At 36.1% G+C, this 19,884-nt stretch overlaps 2 protein-coding genes across 3 annotated transcripts; both read left to right on the top strand.

Annotated features, from left to right (window-relative positions):
• The first annotated feature begins 425 nt into the window (after window positions 1-425).
• Window positions 426-9,867, top strand: LOC146138381 (methanethiol oxidase-like). Of its 2 annotated transcripts, none has more exons than XM_083394769.1 (12): window positions 426-487; window positions 1,552-1,645; window positions 2,533-2,605; window positions 2,919-3,104; window positions 4,085-4,202; window positions 5,039-5,221; window positions 5,638-5,693; window positions 6,131-6,256; window positions 6,759-6,837; window positions 7,847-8,010; window positions 8,754-8,923; window positions 9,305-9,867. In XM_083394769.1, exons 1-12 carry the CDS (start codon window positions 484-486, stop codon window positions 9,465-9,467), a joined length of 1,416 nt encoding a protein of 471 aa, XP_083250895.1. In that variant the 5' UTR covers window positions 426-483; the 3' UTR covers window positions 9,468-9,867. The 2 variants fall into 2 exon arrangements, with proteins under 2 accessions (XP_083250895.1, XP_083250896.1); XM_083394770.1 differs by having other exon boundaries at window positions 430-487; window positions 1,555-1,645.
• Window positions 9,868-12,029: 2,162 nt separating this feature from the next.
• Window positions 12,030-19,078, top strand: LOC146138382 (flavin-containing monooxygenase 5-like). The gene is made up of 13 exons (XM_083394584.1): window positions 12,030-12,144; window positions 12,273-12,444; window positions 12,836-12,919; window positions 13,227-13,342; window positions 14,103-14,245; window positions 14,613-14,698; window positions 14,891-15,017; window positions 15,264-15,452; window positions 15,904-16,054; window positions 16,292-16,395; window positions 18,466-18,564; window positions 18,741-18,869; window positions 19,070-19,078. Exons 1-13 carry the CDS (start codon window positions 12,030-12,032, stop codon window positions 19,076-19,078), a joined length of 1,524 nt encoding a protein of 507 aa, XP_083250710.1.
• The last annotated feature ends 806 nt before the right edge of the window (window positions 19,079-19,884 follow it).

The following is a 19,884-nucleotide window of genomic DNA, read 5'->3' on the forward strand; positions in this document are numbered from 1 at the left end:
TGTAAATTATATCATTATTAACCACGTCCGATAGATGCTTAAAAAAAAAAATCGAGGTTATTTTTCTTTGGCTAAGTAGGCTATAAAGGTTTGAGTGGACTACATAGTATAACGTTCCCTGTTTTTATTTCTTGAGATTTAATTCCCGATAATGATAATAATTTTAACTTTTTGCATCTGGTCTATCTCGCCCAGTTACTTAAGTATGGTCTGCCCTATGACCTACTGAGTGAGCTCCGGTTTTTGTATGGCAAGAAAATTGACTTCAGTACAAAGCCGACGTCAAATCAATCATAATTTAAATAAAGGCATACCCATTAAATGACAACGGTGCTATTAAATCTTCCACAAATGGGTGTAATTTGATCTGTAACTCGCTCAGAACGCTTTTTTCGTTTTGACTAATAAACTGTTTCTTTTTGTGCAGAAAGTAGATAAGTTTAATTTGTATTGTTTCTGAGTTAGCACAGGACCATCTTCAAAATGTGTAAGTATATGTGTAGTGTAAATCATACCTGTGGTTATGCAATATGCATGCATGAAAATTTGAACAGTTCGAGGTATTCAATAACTTTTAAATAGACTTAAAATAATTTCTTTGTTGATTTAACGTTTTACACAGGGACAAAGAGAGTTTCTGCAATAACACCTTAAGTATTCTATTTTCATAAGAAATTAAAATACATAGTTTTAAATAAAAGTATGGCGATTTTAAGACTTCTCTCATGTGCTACGAAAATGGCGTGCAATTTATTTTGAAACCGTGCTTTATTGTTAAAAATAAGTGGAACTTATAGGAATGTTAAGATTGCCTTCGGCATCTCTCAATTGAGTCCGACTTCAACAGCTAATAAATATTGAACTAGGTCATACATGGCAATCGTTTCAAAGTACTTCGAATAATGAAGGCTAACCGTCTATATCAGTTTCTCGGCCGGGGGAAGCTCTACTGTAATTTTTTTAACAGTTTCTTGGTTTTTGGACAATAATTGCGACGTTTTACGACCGATTTGGGGTACGTTTAGTCAGAAAAATATGGTATAGTTATAAGTTCAGCATGGGTTGAACAATTGGCTAAGTTGTGCACATGCGATCTAAGTTGTGCTGGATAAGGCACTATTCCTACATCTGTACAAACTTTGTTTTGCTAACGTTAACATAGAAACTGCAAAATATATTTGTGCTATTCGCGAATCCTCTATTTTTAGTTTCGTTTTTTTCCTGTTTTGTTGACATTTTTCAGCCAAAGTCTATGTAAGTGCAATTGCATGATTTCTGTGTATTACAAAATAACATATCATCGAAGGTATAACGGCCCTATTTGATTTACTGCTTGGCTAACTTATAGATTAACGATAAAAATTATCCCTCTCTCCAACTATTTTTGTATATGTATTTTATATATGATAACAGGCAATCAACAGGGGGCGCGGTTGAAAAAAGGTTAAGAACCACTGTTCTATGCTATACCTTTTATAACTAATTCTTAGGATGAAGTGAGAAATAAATATAAATTTAGGCCTTTAAATCGAACATGTGCTTTTATTGTAGCAGCATGTTGCAAGACCGGGCCGGGATACGCGACAATAGCTGATGCCATCAAGTCTCCCAAGGAAACGTTGGCGTACATTCCGTGCGTATACAGGTAATAAGTGGACCGATTCTATTTTACTTCAGGCGGTTTAACAATGAGTGTCCAAAAATCGCCTCTACAGAAGCAAAACCAAGTATCCCATGGTGTTGTTGAGTTAAGGAGTATATTTATGGCAACTTTTAGGCAACAATTTCCCGAATCACAATCCTGGTTTGTGTCGAAAAAAAATGTCGTTCCTCTTTTTTAGCTCTGTCGCTTAGGGCAGTGCACCGCAACCTTTTGTCACTTGCGACACACCACATGGTTTAAACTTTTTACCTACAAATACATACTTTAGGTCTAAACGAAGATAAATTCATGGGCTAATTTTCAGTGCAGCCGCGGGCGAAAGGACTGCCTTTGGTAAAATATGCTGAATGCGCAAAAAACAGTCGTCGTGATACCTGTAATTAGATTGGTAATTATATTGTTCAAAAATTTTGACGCGCCAATCGCCTGGTACACAATTTTATTTGGAAAACTGATAATAACTTGGCATTGATAAATTTCCGTGCCTCTTTGAAAAATAAGCATTAAAAAAGGTTTGTTTTTTTCTTTTGTAGGAAGTGAGCCTCAAATTTTTTGCTATATTTTTATTGTGCCACAAGCTGAAAAAGTTGAGAAACACTCGCTTAGGGTCATTTTTATGGCAAAGTATCTCAAAACAGCCGAGCGTGAAACTAATAGAATTGCGAATGACGCTTATTTTGAAATTGCCTCACTTTGTAGCTGAGGTATGTCCACTTTATGTGGCTGTATTTCAATAGGCCTTTCTAAATGGTTTACAAATAGTGGACACTTTATAGGTGTACTGAACACCCTCTGATAATACTGTATAGGCGGTAAATTGAGTAACATCAGCGGCAGGAAAGATGCTTTACGGGCACGTTTTTGTTCAGAAACACTGACATCAGCGCTCCTGATTATGTGGCCACCGTCGATCTGGACGAAACATCACCGACGTATTGTCAGGTTTGTAAAAATGAAGTGCAATCAGAATCGTTAATTGCCATTACTTTACATTTTATTGTAGGCTTTTCGTGAGTTATGTGATACTCTAAATTTTATTTTTTCTTCTGCTGGAAAAAACATGATATTTGTCATTTGTGGTATATACATCAACCAAGAAAGTCCCAGCTCAATAAGCCCGACGAGAGTCGCGTTTTTAATCTTTAAAATAGCTGCCAAGATTTTTCCATGTCATTTCGCATGGCTACGTAACCCATGATTAGACACTCCCTAATGGTTATTAAAATCGGTGAAACACGACTTTCTGTTAACCCAGGTGATCCATCGTCTCGAAATGCCCCACATGAACGACGAGCCGCACCACACGGGCTGGAACGCCTGCAGCAGCTGCTTTAACGACCCTTCCAAGCGACGAAGCCTGTTCGTCATGCCAGGCCTTGTGTCCAGTCGCATCTACGGGATCGACATAGTCACCGACCCGAAGCGGCCCACGATCGCTAAGGTTTGCGCTTATTTGCCTCACCAAACTGCGCGAACCCCTTTACTTTGTTATAGTTGTTTCTCAACGTTCACGCACGAGCACATAGCGAACACACACGCACGGGCACATATAGCTACGGGTGTTTGTGCATATTTGAAGTGCACGCGAGCAACGTGTCGGAAGCCGTGAAGGCGCCGAGAAATCAATTAAACTGCAAGTTTAAAGGGGTTTTAAAGAGGCCGTTCGTACAACGACTTGTCCCTGTATAGCACGGTTGTAACCGTGGTATTGTTTTTCTAACGCTAAACACTGTTAGCACATTCATTGGAACACTTATTCTTCATTTCTACTTTGTTAACCAATTATAATATAATAGTTTATACAGGAAATAAATACAATACGGCACTAGTATAGGGTTTAGCTTAAAGTTTTGGTTTGCCGACGAAACAACTTACATAACCAACATGTTGCTATATCGATTATGTTGTAAAAACACATCCAGTATGTAAGCCTTAAGGCCATAATAAAATTACTGTAGATAATTGATCCTTTTCAAAGTTGTTTTTGCAACTCCTTGGGGTTTTTAACAAAGCATACTCTACTGGTAAATATAACTATTTCAAAAAAGCCCCCAATAAAACGTTTCCTGTATGTACAGTAACCTGTAGGCGGAAACACAAGATACCTACGGAGAGGCTTACCGGAGGCATTTTTTGTAACTATAACGTATGGGTGCCGTTATCGTTGGCCAGTAGGACTCCAGAAAGACTTTAATCACAGAATACACATTGTATAAATGTATGTGACAGTTACTGTAAGCGGGAATTTAATTTTAAAATGAAACGCAAACAATATTGGGAAATCACTTTGGGATCATTTTGATGCCAAACACATGTTAACATTTAAGCACCTTTAGTGCACAGCACGATCTATAGGCAACAATATATGCCCTTTTATATGCAACAAAGTTTGAAAAAAGCCCTTTAAAACTGTTTGCATAGACGGTTGAACCGGACGATCTTAAGAAGATCGGGTTAGCCAACCCGCACACGGTTCATTGCATCCCTGGAGGTAAGATCATGGTCAGCACCGTCGGAGATCCGTCTGGAAACGCGAAAGGTAAGCAACAAACATATATATGCTGCTGGATTTTATAAAGCCCGACAAAACAAAAATCCCGCCATTCGTCGTAAATTAGTCCTTTTTTTTCCTAAGCATCTATATAATTCCATTTAATACTCGTATATATGGAAGCTCAATAAAGGAAAGGCCCTTTTTGTAGCCAGAAAAGCTTTTCGTTGACACATGGCAATTTATGGTTAAAACAATGAAGTCAAAAACAGTTTTTAGGGTGGAAATTAAGTTAGTCGAATTTTCCAACCTTTGGATGCTAGTTTTATCTATGTAGTTTGTAGACTTGTGATAAACTAAAGTGTCCAACGGTTTCGCCCGCACAAAGTGATTATTCTTGACAATTCACAGGTGACATCTAGGGATGAGCAATACTTGATATTTTATTCCGATACCGATACTCGATCTTTTGGACAAAAAGTATCGCGATCCGACCCGATATCAAATGACGTCATTAGTATGTTCAAACAAGCGAAGTTCGAGAAATTAAGGGGAAATTTTAAGTTGTTAGGCCAACATTTGTTTTTGCAGTTGCTAGCCTACTATTTTTTTTTTAAATTCACCTTTAAAGGTAGAATAAAATACGTTAAATCGCAAATCGTGAAATTCCCATATTAATTTGGTATGCGATCGGCACCGAGACCATTCGAGTATCAGACGAGTACCGATACTATACCACTTGGTATCGGGTATCGGGTATCGGATCCGATATTATCGGACATTCCTAGTTTCGTCTAGCAAATGGAAATACAGCTTTACCCCCACATTCGTGTACTGGTATTCGCTCAAATGTGCAAAAAAATTGTCCATTGTAAACTCGTCAGGCGGATTCGCCATCCTGGATGCAATGACCTTTAAGCTGGAGGGAGCTTGGGAAAAACCCGGCCACAACCCCAAGTTCGGCTACGACTTCTGGTACCAGCCCCGCCACAACGTCATGATCAGTACTGAGTGGGGAGCTCCAAAGAAATGGATACCCGAATACAAGCCGGAGGACGTTGACAATGGTGATTGAAATTTTCCACGAACGTTGTTCTTTATTGTTGCGAAGTATGCGGTCTCCAACCATCTTAAAGTACATTCAAACGTAAAGGCGCCAATATTCTAGTAAAGTATTAGTTTTCCACCAATTTTAACCAACTTTGCATTCAACTGGAACACGTTTAAATTGCTAAAACACTTTTTCAACGCTTGTAATTGCCGTTGGTATATAGCTAACGTCAAACATAGATCAAGACTGTAAAATAAATGAAAAGAATAAAACTGAAGGCCAATAACGTGTTTCTTGAAACCTGGTGTCTGCCGTGTTTGTCGCTTGGCGCCTAAAACCCATTTAGGCAAAATACTTAGATAAAACCACAAGGAGGTTATCCCTACCAAAATGGGGTGCCGTTGTGTTAGTAACGAGAACTGCATTTTGCAGGATATTACGGACACTCACTTCACGTATGGGACTGGACTACCAGGGAAAGAATTCAGGTAGGAAATGGCTTTTTCCGATTTTATTCTTGTTTAAACAATTGCTTTTTTTATCGGCTATTAGGCAAAGGTCAACTCACTACCTTTGTATTATCGTTTTACTCCGGCAATTTAAAAGTCTCTCTCATCTCCTTCTTGTTTTTCAAAACGTTGAAATACAACTTGATCAATTGGTTTTAACTGCAAAACACTTAAATACTGTAAATTAGAAGGGAAATTATCTAGGATAGCGTGCGTAAAATTTCTAATACTGTGATCACTAAACATTCGAAGTCAATCACCCTGAAAGAAGGCTACATGAATAGGTTGCCTAAACGTTGTAGAAAACCCATAATTGCCAGAGAAGCTGTTTTATTATAAATATTATGCCTGGAAACACGAGTTATACCAGGATACAACGTTATTTTGACTTGTGGTCGTGACTGTTTCTCCTCTAGGACATCGACCTGGGACCAGACGGGAAAATTCCGCTCGAGATCCGATTCCTGCACAATCCGGATGCATCCGAGGGATTCGTTGGTTGCGCTCTTAGCAGCACCGTGTTCAGATTCTTCAAAACCGAGGTGAAAATTTGATACTGCGCATTTGCACGGTCTGCTGAACTAGCTGTGAAATACAAGGGCCTAAATTCCGAACTTAGAAAAAATAGTTTGGCAGCTGGCAAACGCATCATTTTAACTGTAACTAACTCCACCCTGCTTTTGTTGTAGGCTATATGCAATTACTTTTCACGTGTTTAACAGGTTGTAATCACTTAAGTTGTATCACTTATGTTCATGAGTCAAAAACGAGACTTATGTGACTGTTTTCAAATGCCTTGATTTGACTTTTAAGTAAGGTGACCTGATTTGAATTGAGTTTTTCGGACAAATGACGCTAAAGTTTTTATCATTTAGCAATTCTTTAGGACTTGACTTGACCAACTGATAACATAGCTTGTTAAGTGTTAAGCGGCGATTGATCCGATGTTCTGTATCACCTTTTAAAGCTAGCTTAGGGTAAAAATATACATTGATTCATTTGGTTAACAAGCACCACTTTTAAGTCAGGCTCATTGCTTTGTAGAACGGCACTTGGGACGCCGAGAAGGTGATCAGCATTCCACCGAAGAAGGTCGAAGGCTGGACTTTGCCAAGTATGCCAGGTAAGGTGTGAATGGATCGCAACTATACACTCGGCCTCAACAACGACCACCCAAGCGTAATCAGGCGGGCACAAGACCTAAAACTACTGTCACCGCAAGCTAAACGTGAACAGGATTAGTTTGAGTTCCTGGAAGCAGTCGCGTGTAAACCACGTGATCTTTATTTCAGCATGGCTGGTACCAGAGTTGAATAAATTGCATTTTCAGTTCAATTGTAATTACAATTACAATTACTCGCTTAAATGTTTCAATTACAAATTATAATTGATCCAACTCTAGCTGGTACACAAACAACTAAATTCTTTATTTTACTTTGCGAACGCATGTTTAAAGCGTGTTGTATGATAATTACTAGAGCACTATAATGGTCTTTACGCTACGTCATAATCATTTCATGTCGACTAAATCTGTAACGAACAAAGCCAGACAATTTTTGTGTACGTGCATAAGTAACTAAATTTATCGCTGTTGAGTGGTAAAGGCAAGGGTAAATTGAATTAATGAAAATTGCAAGATTTTGAATTGGTATAAAAACATGCACAATAGACAGACTGAGACACGCAATAGAAATTTAGTATCAACTGTTTGCTGCTAACCAGCAAAACAGAAAACGATTTCACTCATTTAAATATTTTTTAGTGTAATAATGTAGAAGTAAATTAAACGTGTGCTTATTATTCAATGTATAGTTTTAGATTGTAATACTTTCCGTTAAATAAGCTATTTAATGTTTTCGTTATCACTAAATTTAATTTAATGTTAAATATTGTGCGAAAAAATGGCCTCAAAAGTGAATTGTATTTATTTTATTATAGTAAAACCATTTCTGTATATAATAATTATTCCTGTAACCTATATAACCACCAAAATGTATTCCTTTTGATTTACGAATCATGTTTTTACTGCTTTCTAGATTTTACTTTTCACACATCTCATTAGGCAAAACTATTCGGTTTCTCTTTTGGATGCGTGTTTCAATTTTCTTTTATTTGGAATAACTTGTTTTAAGGTTTAATCGCGGACGTTTTGCTGTCTATGGATGACCGCTTCTGTTATTTCTCCAACTGGTTGCACGGCGACATACGTCAGTATGACATCACCGACACGCGTCACCCGAAGTTGGTTGGCCAAGTCTTTCTAGGGGGATGCATCTGCTCGGATCGCGATGTTAAGGTGAAGGCGTGATGTACAAGGCCAAATGCAATAAATAGGGTTTAATTCGAAAAAAGAGCAAGCATGCAAAATTATAGGCACGCTACAATTGTGATCCGAACGTATAGGACAGGTTAGTGATGTTATGATTAGAGACAACGATTGACTTAAGTATGCACATAAGTCACAAGATTTTTAAAATGTCTTGACTTGACTTAAGTCTTTTGTACATATCACTTGACTTGACTTCAGTCTTTTGGATAAGTTAAGTGATTGACATAAGTCATTACAACACTGGATAATAACAAATCGACTTGCGCCTCCAGCACATGTTACACTTTTTTGTCTTATTTTTTAAGTATTAAACAATTGACGATACGAAAAAAGTGCTTATTTTTATATTTATAATAATATATAGGGGAACAATTTTAGGGAAAACGTTCAAAAAATCTTGCAAATGGTCTTTACCTTATAAAATACTTCCTTTTCTGGTAATTTAACAACATGTGAAAGACTTTGCAAAACATAAAGCTGGATCTTTATCTGCATAAATATATTTTTCTATTATTTCAAGAATTTATTCATGCCTTTACTTGTTTTTGTAAACAGTCTCAACATTAATTTGATCAAAAGCAATGATTTTTGGTTATATATTTATTTTATAAGTGTATTAAATATTTAAGCTCGCATCATATAATAACGCACCAGAATGGCGAATGGCCTATGTGGATATCAAACCTATTCGTTTCCCTTGTGTTAACCAGGTGACTGAAGACAGCGAACTGAGCAGTCAACCGGCCCCACTTTATATCGGGGGAAGGCGAGTCGAAGGTGGCCCCAAAATGCTGCAGTTGAGTTTGGACGGCAAACGCCTGTACGTCACCAACTCGATCTACAGCGCTTGGGACAGGCAGTTCTACCCGGAGATTATTAAGTAAGAGGTTTTAGATGAAGTTCGACTCGAGAGTTTTTCGTGCATAAACTATTCAAGCCCTACTCCATGTACCAAAACCTAAAAATAAGACCAAAGCAGTTAACCATTTTAAACAGCAATTAACTTTCAACTAAAATATCAGTTAATATCAGAAAAGTCGGAGTGTACTGGATTTTGATCGGACAAGATTATTTACCTGCTTGAGATACTATTTTTTTCAGACGCTTTTGTAACAAAATTCAGTCATGAATGTGGCGTTAATCGTACACTCTTTATTAAGAAAAAGCGCATTTCGGTTTAAATTCTCTACTGTTATTTTGAGTATTGTGACGTAACAATAACTATAATAAACTCTAACAGTCAGCTTTTTACATGTTAAAGAGCCGGCTCCCATCTTCTCCGAATCGACGTCGACACCGTAAATGGAGGACTCACCCTAAATGAGAAGGCTTTTGTGGACTTCGGCAAAGAGCCCAAGGGACCAGTGCTGGCCCATGCGATACGCTACCCAGGGGGAGACTGCACTTCTGACATATGGCTCTAAATCGTGTATCGCTCGCGGTCGGCGATATGCCTTGTAAATCTCGAAGTGACATAACAACGTTTTCGCTTTGGTAATCAAAATTTGTTGGATACTGTAAAATTAAGCAAAGTTTAACGTTCTTGGTTTTTTCTCGTTGTACTTTGTTTGGTATACCAACAGAATTTTAATTATATTTTTCGATTGTTGTGTAAAGTTGTAATATTTTGCGACTAAATGCAATGAAATATTTCTGGTAGGCTGAGCACAAATATTGTGCTAAACCCAGTACTGGGCCAGCAGTCTTGCGTTTTGCAACGTTTATCACAAGATATTTCTGTATTACCCAAAGTAAGAAACCCTTTCTATATCTAACAATTCTCTGTACGCATTAAAAATCTTAATCATGAGTTTCATTAACATAGCATGAGTTGCTTTGTAACAGTCGTAAACAAATTAAATACGGCGTGTTTTGTTTTGTTTTTTGATTCCTTTATAGACCACAACCCTTTACCACTTGACCAAATTGAAACAGAAGGTTTTTTGTTGGGTTATGGCATGAAACGTGCTCGACAAAACTCCACCGGCATAACACATTAATCGGTAACTCGATGATAAATCTGTAACTCGATGATACAACAACATAATTGTTTCAAGCGTTCCAATTTTGGTACACTAAACTTGACGAAATCTCTTGTGTTTTAGACAGAGGGTAAATCTAGAATTTGCTATTTTCATACTAAGCTGCTGAACATAAAATGGGTATAATAATGATCCTAGCTAATATTTATTCTTGTCACTGCTAATTGCGTTTACACGTGGCATTGGGGTATAGTTAACTTACGTTACGTTTATTTAAGAGGAAAGTGACACTAAATGTAGCACAACGTCTTCCATCTATTGGTCAGTTATGCGGCGATAAACTGTCGTCTGCAGGGCGATTACTTTTTAACTATGGGTAAAAAAGATTTGTAAAATCTAAAACTACTTTGATCTCTCGATGATCCTGTTGCCAAAGTGCGGCAGGTTTAAAATCTTAAAGTTATACATGAATGAAATTTGAATCCTATAGGTTGAACTATTTGTAACTCAATAATGTGAATTAATTTTCTGATTTGTCGGATAGGATGCTATTTGGGCTAGTTTCGTTTGGTTAGAAAGTGTTTAAAGTAAAGAGGTGTTCGCCATATACAATCAGCGTCTGTATAACTTAAAATTCATACAATACAAAGTTTCTCGATCTAGTCCAAGGTTTCTCAAACTGTGGTACGCGTAAGTGAGAGGCACTTTGACCACTTTTTGGGCTTCCTATACGTAAAAAACTTTAAATACTTCTTCCATAACCAAATGTTTGTTTTGACATATTTCCTCGCCATTGGGAGCCATCAGTGTCTGTTTTGTAACAAATCTACTTTTGCATTGCTTCGTGGCGTAACTGATTATTACTATAATACTGAGGTGAATTAATAGCGTTTTACTTTTGTAAAAAAACGTTAAAAAAGCCGCTTTGCATGTAAGCAATATAAGTTTACAGATGTTCAGATGTTTTCTGTTAAACATGATGACCTCCTGGAAGAGATACAGTCGGACCAGGAGTTCGCACAAAATATATCGTTTATAATGATCATTGCAGGCCTCACTAAAAGATTAACTTGAAAAATATCAGTAACAGCAATTCAAATGCGATCATATGACACAGGCAAACATGGCAAACAAAATTTGTCGTTATAAAACGAATAAGCGAGAATGTTTAACGCAAATACCGAGAATTGCAAAAGAGGAAACGAAATGTCGCCTTCCTGTCAAAACGTAGCACAGAGCTGTCACTTCTAATATTTTGTCAATAAACAAAGATGAACCGAGTCGTCTGTAATCAATGTTTTTTTTTATCGATGTTTTGTACTAGCTGAGAAAACCAATATTAATGAGCAAATCTTTAGGAGGGGGGTGGGTTCAAAACTCAACAACCGGGAGTGACTTTGCAGGTTAATGAGTGTGCTTAGGGCTGAGTTCTCAATACTATTTTAAGGCGCTTTTTAACATTTTTGTAGTATTATAATATATCTTTATGGGGGAAACTATATGTGCTTATCAGTGCTGGATATATAACAACGAATATAATTGAAATTCACTATTAGTAAGGGATAATTAGAAATAGAAGAGGTCTGTTAGGTCTGTGACCTATGTCACACATTTATTTATGTAAAACAAACAACTTAGATCGATTGTTTTGTTATGACATAACCCCACTATAGCTGACTAATGCTTGGGCTTCTCAGACTAAATAGGTTGCCAAACGAAATACCCGTCTTGGAAGAGTAAATAGAAATTGTATAACATTTCTGTCGAAATGGTTCATTTTTGTAATATAAGTGGTAAAACATTGCCCTACGAAAAATAAATAATTCGAATTTAAACATGGACAACACGGAACTTAGAAAACGTAAGCTTTATTATTTAATTTATATGCAACTCATGCTATGCAGAAATAAGCAACATACGAGTCCAAATAATTGCAAGTTTTTTAACCAAAACCTTTTTCTTTTAAAGGTTTTCCTGAATGTCCTGTACTTTTTGATTTATATTATGAGCAAGAAGGTCCTTATAATAGGAGCCGGGGCGAGCGGCCTTACTGCTATTAAATGTTGCTTGGATGAAGATATTGTGGCAGTCTGTTACGAAAGAAGTCATGATATCGGTGGTAAGTTTAAAGTAGTAATACGTTGGTTTTCGAAAGCATGGGACATATATTCATCTCCTTGAAAACGCATACTTTAACACTACATTTAGTATTTATTTTTATTCGTGTTTTTTTATTTCTGATTATAGGTTTGTGGCGTTATGAGGAAAGTGAGAAAAATGGTGCTAGTGTTTATAAGTCGACAACCATCAACACCAGCAAAGAAATGATGGGATTTTCCGATTTCCCGATTCCAAAGGAATTTCCTAATTACATGCATCACACCCTTGTTATGGAATACTTCAGGATGTACTGCACAAAGTAACATTCATTATATTTTTTACCAGCAGCGGTTGTCTCGCAAATTGTTGTTCAAAGTACTTTCATAACAACATAACTTCTTATAGTTTTATATTTCCTAATTTAAAGTACACACTTTGAGGCTTTTTACCCCAAATTATACTTTTAAAGAGATCTATGTCAAAATTAATTTGGAATGACCCGTGTAAGGTTCGGATTTTATTAACTTACAAATAGCGGTAACTGCTTGAACTTTTTTCTTTCTTTGTAAGTTCAGCAATTTGCCATATTCGTACGTTCGATTACAGGGCTCTAACTCTCAATGAGCTTTCTCAATGTGTTTTTTTTGTATTTTTTTTTTCTTGTCCACAATGTGGTTTACTCAATGTTTTTTATTCTATATTTGTTTTAGGTTTAAGTTGGACAAGCACATTACTTTTCACACGGAAGTGGTTTCGTGCGAGTTTGCAGACGACTATCTTCAAACTGGTCGTTGGTAGGACATAATATTTGACATTTACTTGAAAAAATTAAATCAAAACATTGGATAGGAATTTTTCCACAATTCCCATCAATGCGAAACAAAAATATTTCTGTATGCCCTACTTTAATTGTAAATTGTGAAACAAATTCTAAGCTACGAAAAATTCAGAGGTTTAAAACTAAAAGCAACAACCATTTACCTTCTTAATGTTTGGCTATTCGTTTAATTTTAATATATTTACTTTTTCTGGACCTTTTTTAGGTATTTACTTTCATGGACCTTTTTTTAGGTGGCAGTTTAGTTAAAATTTTATTTTCAGGAATGTAAAGTCCAAAAATACCGAAACATTTAAGGTGACAACCGAAACGTTTGACGGTGTGATAACTGCTGTCGGTCATCATGCTGAGCCAAATCTGCCATTCAACAAATTTCAAGGTAACATCGTAACATTTGCACGCTGCTTCAAGCGGTTCAAACCGAACCCGAACCGTGTTTTTCTTTTTATCGAGCTTTTAGCCAAATCAAATTGTTTTTTCGTAATTGAACAAGCTGAACTGAAACTAAATCGAATATTTTGACTTAACCTACACCTTAACATAATCCCAACCTCTAAAAAAGCGGTTAACTTCAGCATGACATCACAACTTATATTTTGAACAGCCAAGTTTAAAAAAAAGTTTTATGGTTCAATTTGTCTCGTTTGTCACAATTAAAAAATGTTTGGCGATCAATCGTTAAAAAAGTGCTTAGCAAAAACGTGAACCCAATTCTTTAAGCTGGTTAATTTTATCGAACCCCAAACCAATACTCAACCTCTTTTAACATAACCGTGGTCAAATCGGAAATCAAACGAAACGTTAAAATTGCTCCAGAAACCAAAGCCGAATAACACTGGACTATAGGAATCCTAAAACCCCTACTTATAAAAAATATAGGAAATTATACTTCTCGTAAATCTAAATCTAATAATTAAAGAGTGAATAAGTTTGAACAAATTTCCGGATAGGCCTACACAATTATCAGAAACGGTATTTGTAAATTAATTACATTATATGGCAACTTTTCCTAACGCAGACACCCAACACTAATTTGCCTGACAGTTCAGGGAAATCCCCAAACCCTGCGCTAAATACCCTTTGCAGACCAATATATAAACACATTAACTTCTCCAGCTCATTAAGTTAACTTGTATTAGGACTTTGCAATTTCGAAGGACAGTATCTGCACAGCATTTCTTATCGGCACGAAAAGGGTTACGAAGACAAAAATATTTTAGTTGTTGGTGCAGGAAATTCTGGTGGTGACATTTCTGTAGAGCTAAGTAGAGTTAGTAGAAAGGTTGGTTCTCCCTTTTTGTGTTGCTTTTTGACTCATATTGGCAAAAGTATAAGAAACACGTGGCATAATGACAAGTTACAAAGTCATTTTTTTCGTGTTCATCAACATAAATATTTAGAGCGCATTGGCAATGCCTGAAAATGTTAAAATATCAAAATAGTAAAAAACGAACACTTCCAGTTCACAAACTACAGCGTATAGGCACAACTTTATGTTTGCAATCGTGAAAAATTGATCAATCGTAATTATACAGCACATCGGCCCAATTAAAATTAAAAAAATAAAAAACAATAGTTTAAAATCAAAACAAAAACACGTTTGGGTATAGTTTTTCCCAAAAATAAAAGTTACTTTGTGTGTTACGCAGGTATTTCTTAGTACAAGAAGAGGGACTTGGGTTGTGAGAAGAATGGGAGACCATGGCTTCCCAAACGACATGCTCCTTAATACTAGGTACAATGGTTAAAACAGCAACATTATAACCAATAAACCAGAAATCGTGGAATAAGTGAAATATGCTAAATTATATGTCAGTGGGGTTAATTGTAATCCAACCTAAAACAGTCATATTATGCCCAAACAAAACTCAAATTAAAGCAAATAACGAACATAGAATAAATATTAAATATGCAACCTAATTTTCAGGTTTAGGAAATGGAGGTCTGCATTACTACCAGTAAGCTACCTAAGTTATGTGACTGAAGCAATGTTAAACAAACAGTTTGATCATCAAATATATGGATTGCGGCCAAATCACGGAAAGTTTGCGGAGGTTTTTAGTTTGTATTTATCTTACTCTACGTATTCTAATATGGTTAAGCTAAGCAACAACTTTTCCATATAACAAATATATAGTTTAAGGAAGTAATGTAAGATGTGTCGGTTGATTTATATTCAGTTTAATGATACAAATGTGACAATAATTAAATTATTTAAACACACCTAAGCCAAGAATGTTGTATATAAAGCCATAAACTTAGACGTAACGTGTTGGTCAACTTTAACGTTTTACTTGAAGCAATCAATGACTAATGATGAATTGCCTAATTGCATTCTGAATGGATCACTTACTATTAAAGGAAATATTAAACAATTCACCAAAACTGGAGTGATTTTTGAAGATGGCGCCTTTGAGGAAATCGACATTGTTATCTTTGCAACTGGTTATAACTTTTCCTTTCCATTTTTGGATAGATCTCTAATTGAGGTTAGTAAAGTTAAGGTTTGATATGTTGTTTGCGTTGTGCAGCCTAAACGTTTACGGTTTTTGATGTATAGTTTTTAAAGGTAAAGTTACCTATACATTTACGTGATAATAACAATTTTACGCTATAGCTATAAACCAGGTGCTCTTAAACCATGCTCCATAGACTTCTAAGGGCTATAAGGACAACTTTTATAGGGTTAATGAAGAGTTTTTAGACAGAAGTCCACGACGTCTTGCCAACCCAGGAGCACGCGACCTAAAATGATTTTAGTGTTGGACGTTTAAAACGTTTTCAGAACTACTGATGTAGACAAATAGGAAAGCAAGATTTTTGACCTTAATTTAGGTTTCAGTACATTTCTGTATAAATAAAGTTTAAGGGTGCCGGTATTACAAGTAGGCCTACCTGTTTTTCTTGAAGATAAGAGTTTTTTGTTTGATTTTGTTATAGCCGGAAAGCAGACACTTAAAACTGTACAAGCTTATGTGGCCACCAAGTCTCGAAATGGGAACCCTTGCTTCAGTTGGAGGCATTCAACCACATGGTGCAACTGTTCCAATATCTGAAATGCAATGCAGATGGGTGACAAGGGTGTTTAAAGGTAACTTTCATTTGTGTTTAGAGCAACTTAAAAACGAAAAAAACAAGTTTATATGGTGAACTATTACATCGCTTAAAATGATTTTTAAGTAAAACAGTGAAGAAATGCACACCTAAAAACTCCAACCTAACATAAATGCACGTTCTACAAGTATACACTATTTGCTTTTTTTGTTTAGTTTTCAGCAAAGCACATTTATTACACTATATAGTGTAAGTAACGATAAATATGCTTTAGGTCTTTCCAAACTTCCTTCTCGGCAAGCAATGGAGAGAGACATTGCAGTAAGAGAACAAAAAAGACGATGGCGTTATAACGATTCACCTAGATTTACAGTTCAGGTTTGAATCGTATTCTTCAGTTACGGTACATTATTAGGTCATTGATAGATCCTTATGTAATGACCAAACACGTTCACGGCGATGCGATCCATGAGTGGGTCATGCGTAAAAATGGTCGTGAACAACCGGCAGGGCTCTGGAGTCGGTTTAAAACAACCCGAGTCCGACTCCGGCCAAAAAACTAAACCCGAGTCGGACTCCCGAGTCCCGAGTCCGACTCCGGGCAAATGTGCGATTTCGTCGAGTCTCGAGTCCTGCCTTGACTCTACAGCCTGTATTTCGTCAATTTACGTAACTAAAAAAATAACGTGAATATTCAGCAATTTACGTATAGGCCTAGGGGTGTTGTAAATTTCATTAACTCACAATACATGGTTGAAAAATATTCCACCATAAGCTATTCCACCTTAACAATTTCCAGTTGGCCGTGGTATCAGTTTTTAAATTTCGTACTGCGCATGCGCATGTCGGACTCTGGACTCGGGTAGTTTTACGTGGTTTTACCCGAGTCCCGAATCCCGAGTTCGACTCCGCAGCCCTGACAACCGGTGGTTCTTACGGTAAAAATTACTGCTACTATTTTTTTGCGTTTTTTCTTGTTTCACAGTTCTTGCGCAACTCAGACAAAAGGTAAAATTCTTTGTAATTTCATTATAATAGAAAAGCACATTTGTCACTTAATTTTCCGACAGAATGCTTCATTTTAAACCTGGAAAACCATAAATATGGTTTGCTCAGCAGCCTTCACAGTAGGTTTACACTTTTTTTTTCTTAACTGAAGATTCCTCAAAATTAGCGGCACTTCTTCTATCATAAAACGATGCAGGATTCATTTTGAAACAATTAAAACAGAAATTACTCACTATATAGTACCTATACGATCTATCACACAAGCAAATAGTTAAGCTTTGTTGCCTAAAATTATGCGACCACCGGTGGGTCAAATCGCGCTGGCTATACAATACAGTTTGTGTTTAACGCGATTTGACCGACCGGTGTACAAACGGTTAAACTGTGTGAAAGAACTCCTTAAAGCGAAGAAAACATGTCGACGAAATTTGGGGAAAGGCTCTGGCAGCAACAAGCGGTACAGAAAGTAAAGGTAATCGCACCACAAGAAAACAACGAAAATTCGGGATCGCCCGCGAACGTGTTAAACATCGATGTAAGGACAGTCTATGTTTTCATGAATATAAGAAACTTGGAATTTTAAACATTAAAGTTTAATGAAGCTTAAAGAAATTAAAATGCATCACAATACACCTTTCAGGGGCAGATCAAAGAGAGTCACAAACGCATGCCATCCACAAACAATACTTTTGTTGTTTGACCTTGTGGGTAACCGTATTTTACAGATTCGCTAATCTTGCAAAACATGGCAATCTATAAAATAAAGTTTGCATTGTAAAAGTATAGAAAAAGAAAAAAAAAGAAAGTATATATAAAAAGGTTTGGCCTTTATGTTGTTTGTCACTTCTCGCGATCTTTTTTGTGGTTTTCTGTAGCAAAACTGAAGTAAGTAAGGTCAAATGGAAGACTTGCTTTCCTAAAATCATTTAAACAACTATCTTAATAAATGCTAAGTTCAACAATTTGTAGATATTGGGTGTCCAACATTTTTTGATCCAGAGATACTTCATGGGTACACCTAGATATAAGAAATAACAAATTTGCTCGGTTTACTTGAGTTATATTAGAATACCAATGCATAAATAATACTCATTTGTTATTATTTTTACAAAATTATGTTCTACGTTTCCTGTAGCTTGTTGGTGGTAAGTTATGCTATATATTTTTGGGGTCACCTGTCACCTCATAAGTTTCTTGTGAGCAACCCGCAATATCTTGCGGGTGACCAATAGTTTAGATTTAGATTAACATTTTGTCACAAACACGTCTATATTTACGTAACAAAAGTGGCCGTAAACACATTAGGACATCACATTCCATTTTCTTTAATGTTATTAAACTTTCGGATACGCTAGTGACCGAAACGCAAACAGTATATACCGGTAACCGATAAAACTGCCTATATTCGCGACATATGCATGTTGATTTGCTTTTTTATAGGTTGATTTTATTTCATATATGGATGAAATTGCACAAGAGATTGGAGTTCGACCGAATGTTTTCTTAATTTTATTGAAAGACCCAATGCTTGCGTACAAGGTCAGTGAAAGCTGCCATTGCAACGATGTATTACAGGCCAAATCTAAACGAACATTAATGGATTATTTAAAGCCGTGGGTTTGTCGATCGTCCTGTCGTAGAAATAAAGTAATGTAAAAACGACCTAAACCACAAAGTGTGTCTATCAAATCAAGCTAACGAGCACTTGCATTTAGGTGTTTTTTGAAGGATGTTCGTCCTACCAATACAGATTGACTGGTCCAGGAAAATGGAATAAAGCAAGAGAAACGATAATGACGCAGAGGGAAAGAATACTTTGCCCCTTCCAAGCTGGAAGAAAAGCAGTCGTTGCTAAACGTGGTGCAGGCGCCAGCAATATTTATTTAGGTTTTTTGTTGCACTTACGTTTTTTGATGCACTTGGCCTTTGGCTCTAGATAAGATTGTTAAATGCGCAACAAAATATATCACTTTAGCCAAAACATTGTTCATCAAACTTTGATTTAAAACTGAGTCTATTAACCTAATTATATTGTTGTTCAAAGAAAACATAAACGTATTTATCAATACAATAATATATTGAGCTCTATAAAATTGCGGTTTGGGTAAAATCAGTTCAATATTGAATTTAAATTTAAAACCATGAACTTCTAATAAAACTAAACCGTAATTCAGTAGATAATTTTAATTAATAAAATGCGCTTTGGCAGTCTTTAATATAATTGCAAACGTTTATATTTTTGTTTGTTTGTTGAATAAAAAGTTAAGAACGAAATAGATGTGGCAAATGTCTGTCTGATACCATTTTACAGTGTGTTTTTAAATGACTTTACTTTAAATTGTTTTTTTTTTACGCCATCAATTAAATGTATTCAATGTTAATGCTATTTGTTTCGTTTTTTGTTTTTGCTTTGTCAAATATTGGCCAGAATAGAACGCGTTTACGAAGTTTAGAAGTTGATTATTCATTTTTTATGTGAATGTCACTTGAAATCGACTAGCGTCACTAATGACGTGGACTTGGACTAAAAGTTATTTTGCAAATGACTTTACTGGGACTTCAAAGGGTATTGTTTATGGTTATTTAGTCAAAATGGTGCTTATAACCGTTAACAAGTTTAGTTACGGTACCTCCAGCATTTGATAGCCTGTATGGTTTTTTGATAAATTTAAGTAAGAATTGCGACATTTGATCGCACATCAGAAATTGAACTCCATAGGCCTATATCATTCAGTATCGGATCGGCACTATTTTCGTCCTAGTGTCCAACGAGTGCCGACAATATTACTTTGCGTTGAGTATCGGCTCTGATATTTATCGCAATTTAGAAACAAATTGATGTTTAGCTGCACTACAACG

The sequence above is a fragment of the Ascidiella aspersa genome, chromosome 7 (assembly GCF_963924565.1).
Source record: "Ascidiella aspersa chromosome 7, kaAscAspe10.2, whole genome shotgun sequence".
NCBI lineage: Eukaryota > Metazoa > Chordata > Ascidiacea > Phlebobranchia > Ascidiidae > Ascidiella > Ascidiella aspersa.

Coding starts and splice junctions, on each gene's coding strand:
- LOC146138381 (XM_083394769.1), top strand. Junction 3,105..4,084: donor AGCGGCCCACGATCGCTAAG/GTTTGCGCTTAT, acceptor CTGTTTGCATAG/ACGGTTGAACCGGACGATCT. Junction 6,838..7,846: donor GACTTTGCCAAGTATGCCAG/GTAAGGTGTGAA, acceptor ACTTGTTTTAAG/GTTTAATCGCGGACGTTTTG.
- LOC146138382 (XM_083394584.1), top strand. CDS start 12,030: ATGAGCAAGAAGGTCCTTATAATAGGAGCCGGGGCGAGCGGCCTTACT. Junction 15,018..15,263: donor ATCACGGAAAGTTTGCGGAG/GTTTTTAGTTTG, acceptor TTTTACTTGAAG/CAATCAATGACTAATGATGA. Junction 15,453..15,903: donor TGGATAGATCTCTAATTGAG/GTTAGTAAAGTT, acceptor ATTTTGTTATAG/CCGGAAAGCAGACACTTAAA.